The following is a 12,402-nucleotide window of genomic DNA, read 5'->3' as shown; positions in this document are numbered from 1 at the left end:
GATATTGAACGTCGCCCATTACACAACCTTCTATTGTAAACATCTCCGTACAGGTGTGTAGCACCAAATGTCCGGCCCCGGGCACAGAACTATTTTAGGGCCCCCTAAAAAATGTGTGTTTGTGGTGGGCTTAATATATAAATGTTATTAGATGGATCTAAAACAGTGCTCTATTATTTAGAATTAATTTACTTTTTATGTTCAAACACAAATATTCTTTGAATCAAGCAATAAATTTGTAAAAAAAAAAAAACATCCTACTAACAAAATAAATAATACACAAATTCATTTGAAAATCAAATTCGTCCCAGCCATGAAACGAAATGTTGCATTATTTTTATTCAAATGTATTTTTGTCTCTATGACTGTGGGATTATTTAGCTATTTTCTTCCTGACAAACAACACAGGTTATTCATTGTGTAAATATATGTGTGTAACTGCACCCACAGTAACAGAAAAAATAAGATACATCATCATGACTTCGTTTCTCACACATTCTTTTGGTGGCTTAATTTGAGGAATATCCCACATAAATATCATGGATTTCTGGAGAAAAAAACATTTAGGCATCACAGATAAACATCTGATGGTAAAAGATGCTTAAAGATGCACGAGTCGCGGCAGATGTTTGCTTTAACAAACATATTGATTTGAATCGTGCACGTCACTTTATTTAGCAAGGGTCAAATTGCTGTTGTAACTGTACAATTTAAAGCATGTAATGATGAAGTTGGTAATACAGGTATGGTTCCATTTTTTTACATCAGTTAACTACATTTGTTAACATGAACTAACAATCTTTTACAGCTTTTAATAATCTTGATTAATGTTAATTTCAACATAGAGTAATACATTTTTTAAATCAAAAGTTGTATATATTAAGATTTGTTAATGCACTTTGAATTAGCATGAATCATTTTATTTTTAATAACTAGCATTAACAAAGATTAATAAATGTTGTAAAAAATATATTGTTCATTGTTAGTTCATAATACTGTGCCTAATTCATTAACTATTGTTAACAAATGAAACCTTATTGTAAAGTGTTACTGTAATAATTTTACTGGCCAACTGGTTTTATTTACTTTATTAAATAAATGTACATTTATTTACACCAAAGGCAAATTTTTCATGCATTTGGCTCAGAATTATAGACCCTTTTTACATTGATATCTAGCCAATATTTACCAAATAACAAACAAGTACACTGAAAAAAGGGGAAGCTGCTCTATTGAAAATACTAAACCAGTACACTTAAAAACAACTAAATACATTTATGTTTGATTTGAGAACATAAGATCCAAGTGATATTGAACACAGTCATCAAAATGTGATATGATCACATTGCTAAGAAATGTTCAAATAAATTAAGACTTCTAACAGATGGTGTTCACTCAATGTATTTTTTACTGCTTGATCAATTGTCTTATATAAAATGAGCTAATGCAACTTCATTTCATTGTGTACAATCCACCTATGTTCACTTATTCCAACTGTGCTGGGACTATGTGAATAATAATTGATGCATCAATGTATTGCTGAAAAAAAAAAATTATATATATATATATATATATATATATGTATATATATGTATATATGTATATGTATATATATATATATATATATATATATATATATATATATATATATATATATATATATATATATATATATATATATATATATATATATATATATATATATATATATATATATATACACTAGGGGTGTAATGGTTCGAATTTCTCACAGTTCAGTTTGTATCACAGTTTAAGGGTCACAGTTTCGGTACGGTTCAGTATTTTCTTACTGCCAAATCCAAAGAATAATCTATTTGGTAAACACTTTAACGGGTTTGCCCTTAAATAACAATCATTGTTTTACAACAGTAACCATAGTTTAACCATGCCATTTGTAGTAAAATCATAATAACCGCAATATAAACATGGTTACTGTCATGGTTACAATATATAGTAAAATCATGGTTACTATATAGAAACTACAGTATTACTTTTATAAAACCATGGTTAATTGTATCAAAACCATGATTTCTGTTCAGAAAACCACAGTGACAGCAGTCATGGTTACTACAATATTACTATAGTAAAACCATGGTTAATTTTTGTCAGGGTCCTTAACTAAAAAAACAAAACATTTTCTCTAATTACTAAATCAACATTTGAACTTAACACCTGCACTAATACGCTACATGCATCAACATAAAGTGCACTTCAAACTCGTCTCAACATATTCAATATTCGGAAGCTGTACATCACTATAAAAGGAGTAACCTTGCTATTAGAATGCATACTAGAAGGGATGTTGTGATAATGCTGCTTGAGTATTTTAATCATACATGGAAATCCCACATAAACACACCCCAAGTGCTTTATTTATTGTTTCATATCTGTCTGAATTAGCACTGAGTGCCTGCTTAAAAATGGAAGGGAGTGTGTGCAGTTTCGGCTCACCTCTGTCTCTTTCCCTGGGTGATGTCGGCGTAAATGATTAATCATGTATCAATGTATTATTATAACGGCATCTTAATGCCATTAATCAAAGCACATTATTGACACTCGTGATAGATTACAGCTGTGCAAGGAAACAGGAAGAACTTGCATATGCGTTTTAAATTAACCAGCCAACGTATTTAACGTATTTAAAATACAAAATATAAGTAACTGTATTCCACTACAGTTACAATTTAAATCATTGGTAATTAGAATACAGTTACATTCAAAAAGTATTTTGATTACTGAAGATATTACTTTGCATTTTATTGTCATTTGTTTCATTTAATATTTAGTCCTTTCAGATGGAAAACATTTATACATATAAATGATGCGATCCAAAGTGTGCATAATGTGCTGATGAATATCACGCATGCAATATATAAATCTGTTTGAAGTGAAGAGGATAGATATTTAAACCCCATTGTCTGCATCTCTAAATGAAGGTTATTCTAACAACAAAATGGTGGCAGATACTACAGTGTATGAAAAAGCTGCTCAGTCTCAAATATCAGCATTTTCAGTGTGAGTAGAGTTTCACAAGCTGGTTTAAATGCCCTGTCACATTAGCAGAACCCAGGACATTCCTAGTTTCCAAATCCGTAAACTGTGTTCCAGTTTACAAGTGTTTACTGCTCCCTACACACTGAGTAGGGGATATCTGTAAGAGGTCAGTCAAATACACTTGAATCCAACCCACTTTAGTCATACAGGCAGATTGGTGGGTTTGTAGTATGATGACATCATATACCAGGGGTCGGCAACCTATGGCACGGGTACCAGCATTGGCACGCGGAGGGGTAATCACTGGCATGCCAGCAACGGCAAGAGAGGAGTGGACTATTTTATTTAAATGAAATTCCGCACCTGCATTCCAATCTACATTTTGATGTAATCCTCCCTCGTGATCACGCAGCGTGTTTTCATGAGCTGAATGGGAGGCTAAACAAAAAGTTAAAATGTGACGAGACAGACTTGTGCAGACTTGTGCAGCAGTGCAAGCCATTCATGCATCACGAGCCGGAATCGTGAAAACTCGAGTTCCCCCTGAAAATCGTGTCTCCCTCTGACGTCACAGCAATTCCATTGGCTGAGGGACCTATTAATGGATACTATATTCACTGCCCGAGTAGAAATCCTTTAAAATCGTCTTATGATGTATGTCGATATAACTTTGTAAATACAACGTTTAATGTCTTTTAAACCATAAGGTACACATAATAGTATATAACTGAAGTTATAGATTGTGAAATTAAAGATGTGTCCTTGTTTGTGTTTTTCAGTTACCCTAGACTTCAATGACATGCTATCAAGATAAAATTATAAGTTTTTGCTCAGGCATTACAAACGGTTATGCCCAACTCAATTTACCGGACGGACTCAATTGATCATGACCCCAGCAGCACTTCACTTTCGGTTAATCACGCGAGTAAACATGCCCGCTTTAATTCGGTCAGGCTGCGCGGATGACAGCCTACATTCCGTGTTTCATTTGTTTCTTTTTTCTTTCAGAACAACATGTTATAAGGAAAACACCACTATTAATCCTTCAGATTTCCAACCCAGCATACAGGTACACCCTCACTGAACCATAGTCACACTCAAAATTACATTAAACGAGTACAAGAGAAAACATTAACCCACATCTTGGAGTTCAAAAATCTGAGTCTATTCAAAATATAAATTAAACCTGGAAATAAAGTTTTAGGATTTTGCAGGTGCGATTCACTGAAAGGGCTAAATAGTTGACCGGCTTGTGATGCCTGAATGGCTTGCACGTGCAGTGCGAGTCTCGTCACACTTTAAAAGTGTTTGGTCTCCCATTCAGCTGATGAAAACATGCTGCGTGATGATGAGGAAGGATTACATCAAGATGTAGATTGGAATGCAGGTGCGAAAAACGTCATATAAATAAAATAGCCTGCTCCTCTCTTGCTGTTGCTTGCTTGCTAGTGATTACATGATTACAACGACATAATATAAGAAATATGGACGTCGGCACAGCCATTGACCAGGAAAATAAAAAATGGCACTCCGTGTCAAAAAGGTTGCTGACCCCTGTCATATACTCAATTATGTGAATAAATAAGGCTGAATTTCCTATTTACTCTGTTTAGTTGATCATATTTACTGCATATACACTCCCTACAACTTAAGATGCCTGAGTACCCAGTGTAGTCCACTTTGTAGAGCACTACTGGGCAATTAGAACACACTTCTCAATACATATAGTGGCCCCGGAGACTTCAGACTTGAATCTTTGCACTTGCGTCCCAAGGGCATCTCAGGGACATGCTCTTGGAAGCATCACCACATACTAATTGCCGACAACCCAAATGCACCTGAGCCTTCCACAACTGGGTTTGTGGCCTTTCCCAAGGTGACACCAGGTAACCGCCTCCTGTAACCCCATCATAAACCTTCCCTGTCCATTTTATTCCCTTACCGTACCAGCCCACCCCCACCGTCACGTCCAGCTCCAACCTTCACTTTGCCTCAGTGCATTTTGCCAATCGCAACCTCCATCTATTGATTGATTGGCTGAAGACCATTCATTGGTGACTTGTGAATTCGACCCCGCCCTCCCAGTTTTGCCAACCTCGTGGTGCTACATGGACAAATAGCAATACTTGTCAGGGAATTTCCTCTGTCATTGATCAGCCTCCACTTTGGCGCAGTCACCGTGTCCAGCGCGGTTACCCCTTCGGGCATCACGACCGATATCAGCATGCAAGAAAGACACGGAAACCGCGATACAGTATCAAAAAGGATAAGTATGGTATGGAGGAGGATTTGGCCTGGCGCCGCTCCATTGCCAGTACGCGTGCGTCACAGCGTATCGTGGTTATTGCAAGGTCGCAAAATAATACAATCTAGAAGGCGCGTGGTGTGACATTGAGTTCAATGTCTGGTTATATCATGAATCAGCGTAAGTCCATTTGGACGCAGATGTCTGTGCTGGTCTTTTGACCAACTTTATTAACAGATTATCAATGACACCTAATTCTGATTTATTATAGGGTCGAATACGATAATCCATCTAAAATACATACGATTAGCGCCAAAATATTTCGAATGTCAAACGCTTAACATTGACTATTATGACGTATAACAATCGCAATATGACGCATCCGAATAAGGTGCAAAACTGAGGGTATGAAATGGCCAGGCTTGATGCAATTACCAAACGACCGAGCTTCGTTATTGCACAATGTCAATGATATTACACACAATCTGGAGTTAGAATAACCGCTCAATAATAGTGAGGGGTGCGTAAATAGGAAATAATTGGTATAAATAAATAAAGTCAATGCACCTGTTCAATGCAACCATCCAGACGTAAGAAAAAATAGGTTACTAATCTATACATATAGACATGTTACTATACAGCCTGTTATTACAACCAACAGTTGTATCAATTTAACGGTGCATCCATCCATGTAAAATGTGCAAGCTTTAAAAATACTGAATCTTACCCCCATTTTGGAGCCGTCAGTCGCTCTCTCTTTAGTCTTTCAAACTGCGTTTGGTTTAAGTGAAGCAGGAGAGGAAAAGATGCTCGTAGATATAATTTATAATAATGTTCTAGAGTGGGTCTACATGAAGATAAAACGCAAAGAATGGACCAAGCTGCATTGGTTTTAAAAGCACATGTGGCTGCCGTTAATATAATGCTAGAAGAGCATATGAAGCGCAGAGGATTATGAAGGGTTTCTGGATGAATCACAGACGAATGATACCGGCGAAATGAAGAGCCGAAGCTCTTCGTCTGCCTCTCTGTGTCGCTCCGCCGCATGTGCCAGATGCCACAACATCACTCCGCGTGTGAAAGTAGCGCCTAATAGACGCATGGAATGCAAAGGCGTTCTTCTGATAAATCATGTTCCAGGCTATATTACATAAAACATTCATATTAAGGGAATATTAAACATATGCTTGATTTTTAAGTTGGGTATTTATGTTGAATCATGGCAGGAGAACAGGATAATAAAGCAAAGGGCATGACATTTCACAAACAAGTAAGTACAGGAGCCAGTGATGCCATGCGAAGGGCAGACGTGTGATAGACAGCTCTGCGCACTTTTGCTAATTTGCTAATTTTTTTAAATTATTTTCATGATATAATCCGGTGAAATTCGATACACCCAGTTACACATTTGCTGTTTGAGGTAAACATGGCAAAAAAGTCAAAATCCTTGGGCTCTGGAGACATTAAAAGACACTTACGGGTTCAAGATGAAAGCCCAGACAGGCCTGTGGACCGGGGACTCGATTTGGGTGGCGCGGGGGGAGAAGGAATCCAGCATCAGCTGTCCAACATGTCGGTGATGTTGACGAAGGTACTTGCGGACTTGTAGGATCTCGCTGTAATATGTCGATCGATTACGGCGATGGAAAAAAAATTTCTCTGAGTTAGTCACAAGAGTGACAGATGTTGAGAGACGAGTCGATTATTCGGAGTCATCAGAGAGGGAATTAGCCGCTAATCCGCCCGTGACCAAAGTTGATTTGAAACGTGTTCTTGAAAAGCTTGAAGATCTTGAGAATAGAAGCTGCAGGAATAACATTCGAATTGTTGGAATTCCTGAGCATGGGGAGGGCAGAGATATGGTGAAATTCCTAGATGAGCTTTTCCCGAGTCTGCTCGACATAACAGGCCACAAGCTGGAAATCGAGCAAGCTCACAGAGTCCCAGCTCACAGATCTGCAGAGGGAGAAAGGCCCTGATCGATTCTGGCTAAATTTTTTTTTTTTTGGGGGGGGGGGATTTTCCCCTTTTTCTCCCAATTTGGAATGCCCAATTCCCAATGCGCTCTAAGTCCTCGTGGTCGCATAGTGATTCGCCTCAGTCCGGGTGGCGGAGGACGAATCCCAGTTGCCTCCACGTCTGAGACAGTCAATCCGCGCATCTTATCACGTGGCTTGTTGAGCATGTTGCCACGGAGGCATAGCGCATGTGGAGGCTTCACGCCATCCACCGCGGCAACCACGCTCAATTCACCATGCACCCCACCGAGAACAAACCACATTATAGCGACCACGAGGAGGTTACCCCATGTGACTCTATCCTCCCTAGCAACCGGGCCAATTTGGTTGCTTAGGAGACCTGGCTGGAGTCACGATTCTGGCCAAATTTTTGAGATCATCCAATAAATATCTCGTGTTGCGCCAGGTGAGGAGCACAGGAAAGCTTTCTTGGAAGAATTGCAATATTTTCTTGTTCCCGGACATTGCGAACTCGACAAGAGAGAAACGCTATCGGTTTAAGGAATGCAAGAAACTCTTACATCAGCGGAAGATCACTTTTGCTCTGATGTTTCCGGCTAGACTGAGAATAAACACCAAGGACGGAAGCAAAGTATTTACATGTCCTAATCAGGCAATGTCTTTTATTGAAACAATGGGTGAGTCACAATTGGGGGTTTTTCTTGTGAGTGGATTGACTCATTGTATGTACTCTGGCTTTCGGAGGAAGCTGGGCGCCATTTTTGTTTCTTTTTGCGTTGGCTCCGCCGAGCGGCTGGAGTTTGTTTTGTTTTGTGGATTAACACTTTTCCTTAAAGGAACTTTTGCATTGACGGAAGATCACTTTTACAATGAAGTTCCCGGGCAGATTGAGAATAGACACTACGGATGACCGCAAAATATCTACATGCTCACACAAAGGATGTCTTTTATAAAGTTGGCGGACTGTGTAGATCATGGGATATACTTTTATGTGGCCTCCGAGTGAATTGACTCTTGACCATCCGAGGAACCGGGATGCGTGTTTTGTTTCCTTTTGTGCTGGTTCCGCCTAGCGGTTGGAGCTTGTTTTGTTAAATAACACTTCTTCGGGACAGTTATGGATGAATCTGTCAGTTCCTTGTGCTTATGCCTCCTGTTGGCTGGAGTATGATTTGTGGAGTATTTTCGTGGGACATTGGAATGATTACGTCATCTGCCGCACTCATCAGCTGGCTCACTGTTTGTCTGTCTGAGGAAACTGAACAGCTTTATTTCGGCTGGAATTTGTTTTGTGAAGGAACACACCTTCGAGACAGTTTTGTGAATGAGTCTACACGTTCATTGTGTTTATTCTGCCTATTGGCTGGGGTTTGTTTTACAAAATATTTGATGTTATGTAATTTTGCCTTACAAATTTGTGAGGCAAAATTGAGCAATCCGATGGCAAAGTTGTTACGGAGGCTCTCGTAGGCGTACATGGACTCTTTGAGTTTAAAGGGATTGATGCTGGTTGGCGCTTTCGTGCGCGGGGTTAACGCGCATGTTTTTCTTTTTTCTGTTTGTTTTGTTCGGAGGGAAGTTCGGGGTTTTATTGTTGCATTAATGTTGAAATGTGGTCTTCATAATTTTGTTTTTGGCACACAATTTATTTTTTCTATTATATCAAAATGTCAAATGTTAATATGAGTGTACTATCTCTCTCCACATGGAATGTGAATGGGTTGGGGCACCCCATAAAAGAAGGAAGGTTATTTATTTTCTTAAACATAAGAAATATGACATAGTGTTTCTTCAAGAAACGCATATTCCCCGCAAGGAAGCTGAAAAATTTGGGAAGATGTGGGGTGGACATGTTTTCTTTAGTGTTGGCTCAAGTAAGAGCAAGGGAGTCATTATGTTGGTTTTCAGTTGAAATGTCTCAAACAGATTAAAGATAAATTAGGGAGAGTCATTATTGTTTTAGCAGAAATTCAGAGGCAAAGTCTGATTTTGGCTAATATTTACGCACCTAACGCTGATCATCAGGGCTTTTTTATAGATCTTGAAGGGATGTTGCAAGTTGCTGGCACCCCTCATGATATATTTTTGGGAGGAGACTTTAATCTTTTGATGGACTCAGTCCTTGATCATAGTGAAGCAAACATGTGTAAGCCCCCTAGAGCAACACTGACGCTTCACAAGATGTGTAAAAATCTTGGTCTTACAGATATTTGGAGACTTTTGTACCCATCTGGTAGAGACTATACATATTTTTCATCAGTCCATAAGATTTATTCTAGAATAGATTTTTTTTTTTTTTATATCCAAATCCCTCATTTCATCTGTTATTGATTGCTCAATTGGAAACATTTTAGTCTCGGATCACACCCTGGTGAGTTTAGAGGTGTTGCCACATATAGAGAAAAAGAAATCATATAGTTGTCGCCTTAATGTGTCCCTTTTGCAAAATCCTGATTTCCAACAAATGTTAAAGACTGAAATCAGTGTTTATATGGAGACCAAGTGGTCCTCGGTATCCTCTGTGGGCGTGGCTTGGGAGGCACTTAAGGCAGTTTTTAGGGGTCGGATCATACAGTATGCCTCATTCATCAAAAAATCCAAAGCACGAGAACTTGTGGAGTTGGAAGGAAATATTGAAAGTGCAGAGGCAGAGCTGAAGTGCCGTACGTCATCTGATGGCCTCAGAGAATTGACCCGATTGAAATATAGATATAATACTATTTTGTCACAGAAAGTGTTGTTTTGGTTATTCAGAGCAAGACAGTCATACTTTGAGTCGGGGGACAAAGCAGGGAAGCTTTTGGCTAGATATATAAAGCAGAGAGAGTCTTTCTATCATTTCCTCAGTGAAATCTGCTGGTGGTGAAATTTTTACCTCAGCCATTGATATTAATAATGCCTTTAAAGAGTTCTTTAAATCTTAAATCTTGATCTTTATAGTTCCACGTCTTTGTATACTGATGAAGATATTAGAAACTTTGTGGATCCATTAGATCTTCCTAAAATGAAGACTGAGCAAAAAAACTCTCTTGATTCTGAGATAACCTTGGAGGAGCTTGACGAGGTAATTAAGTCCCTACCTACTGGCAAGGCTCCGGGGCCAGTTGGTTTTGCAGCAGAGTTTTTTAGATCCTATGCTACAGAACTGGCTCCACTTTTGTTAGAAGTTCATACTGAATCATTAAAGAATGGAAAGCTTCCGCTAACCATGACACAAGCCCGGATCAGTCTGATTCTTAAAAAGGACAAAGATCCAAGTGAGTATAAAAGATATTGTCCAATCTCCCTGATCCAACTAGATGTAAGAATTTTGTCAAAAATTTTGGCTAACCGATTAAGTAAGGTTATGACATCTCTTATACATATAGATCAGTTGGGGTTTATTCGGGAATGCAGCTCTTCTGATAACATCAGGCGTCTCATCAATATCATGTGGTCAGTAGCGAATGATCAGTCTCCGGTCGCTGCCATCTCACTTGATGCCGAAAAGGCGTTTGATATGGTAGAATGGGATTATCTTTTTAAGATTTGGTATGGGTTCGAGAGTACATTTATTGGTTGGATTAAGTTACTTTATAGACACCCTGTAGCAGCGGTACAAACAAATGGATTAATTTCAAATTATTTTACTCTGGACAGGGGCACCCGACGGGGATGCCCTCTTTCCCCCTTATAGTTCTATCTTGCCCTGGAACCATTAGCAGCCGTGATAAGAAAGGAGGATGACTTTCCAGGGATGGTTGCAGGAGGTGTGGCGCATAAACTTCTGCTTTATGCAGATTATATTTTATTATTTGTCTCTGAACCTACTAGATCTATGCCTTGCCTCCACAGAATTATTAATTCCTTTTCCAAGTTCTCAGGATCCAAAGTCAATTTTTCTAAATCCAAAGCTTTGGCTCTGACAGCATACTGTCCAGTAACGGCTTTCCAGCCAGGCGCCTTCCAGTGGCCCAAACAGGGCATTAAGTATTTGGGGATTTTATTCCCAGCAAATTTGTCTGATTTAGTCAGAGTTAATTTTGACCCTTTAATAAAAGGTTTTCGAGCGATGTGTGCAGGTGGGCTTCATTACATTTATCGATGATTGGGAAGGTTAATGTTATTAAAATGAATTGTATTCCAAAATGTAACTACCTGCTACAATCTCTCCCTGTAGATGTCCCCCTCTCTTATTTCAAGCAATTTGATAGCATAGCGAAGTCCTTCATTTGGAATGGTAAACGTCCCAGATTGCATTTTAATAAGTTACATAGGCCGATAGACAAAGGTGGGCTAGGCCTATACAAGATTTTGTTTTATTACTATGTGTTCAGTCTCAGACATTTGGCTCATTGGTCACTTCCACCTGAGAGAGCCCCTCCCTGGTTTGTTATTGAACAGGCAGTTCTTGCCCCTATTTCGCCATTACAAAGCATCTCTATCAAACTTTGATAGAGTTAAGTTAAGCTAAACCCCGTTATTTCGCATTTACACTCGGTATGGACTAAAGTGTCCAGATTGTTTAAATTGGACACTTATTTAAATGTTGCCTTGAGCATATGGCAGAACCCAAGATTGTGTATTGGCAAGTCCCCTTTCTGCTGGTCAGAGTGGATTGTGAGGGGGGGTTGCTACACTCGGTTTCCTATATGAAAGTGGAGTGTTGAGATCGTTTGAAAACTTGGTCCAACATTTTGAGATCCCCAAACCTCAGTTTTATAGGTATTTACAACTGCGCCACCTGCTTTGTACTATTTTTGGGAGTACCATACACCCCCCCTAAGGAGGCAGATGCTTTGGGAGAGGTGATTGCGGCTTTTGGAAAAGGTCATGAGGCATCAGTGTACTACTCCCTGTTAATTCAGGGTCTGGGGGATGGAGCCTTAACTTCTCTCGAGAGTATGGGAGAAAGATTTCAACTTGGCATTGGAGGAAGGAGTGTGGGCTAAGATTCTTAAAAACATTAAGTCTGCATCAAGAGATGCAAGGGTGCGTCTTATACAATTCAAAATTTTGCATAGATTTTATTGGACCCCCTCTAGACTGTATAGGCTTGGTCTTAAAGACACACCCACCTGCTGGAGATGCCAATCAGAGGATGGAGACATGGCCCATGTTTTTTGGTGGTGTGTCGAGATCAAGAAATTCTGGTCGAAGGTTCAGAATTTTGTGTGCGACGTG

At 39.1% G+C, this 12,402-nt stretch overlaps 1 protein-coding gene across 3 annotated transcripts in view; it reads right to left on the bottom strand.

Moving 5' to 3' along the window:
- Positions 1 to 6,258, bottom strand: part of LOC127425034 (sodium/potassium-transporting ATPase subunit alpha-3-like) — a 57,193-nt gene extending 50,935 nt beyond the window's left edge. For all 3 annotated transcript variants that reach the window (XR_007894556.1, XM_051670635.1, XM_051670636.1), the window contains exon 1: positions 5,988 to 6,258. Coding sequence is in view for 2 of the 3 variants with exons in the window: in XM_051670635.1 (XP_051526595.1) it covers positions 5,988 to 5,993 (6 nt within the window). In the remaining variant the exon portion in view is untranslated. The remainder of the gene's footprint in view (positions 1 to 5,987) is intronic.
- Between the last annotated feature and the right edge of the window lie 6,144 nt (positions 6,259 to 12,402).

The sequence above is a fragment of the Myxocyprinus asiaticus genome, chromosome 34 (assembly GCF_019703515.2).
Source record: "Myxocyprinus asiaticus isolate MX2 ecotype Aquarium Trade chromosome 34, UBuf_Myxa_2, whole genome shotgun sequence".
NCBI lineage: Eukaryota > Metazoa > Chordata > Actinopteri > Cypriniformes > Catostomidae > Myxocyprinus > Myxocyprinus asiaticus.
This window is presented reverse-complemented; position numbering and strand designations above follow the sequence as displayed.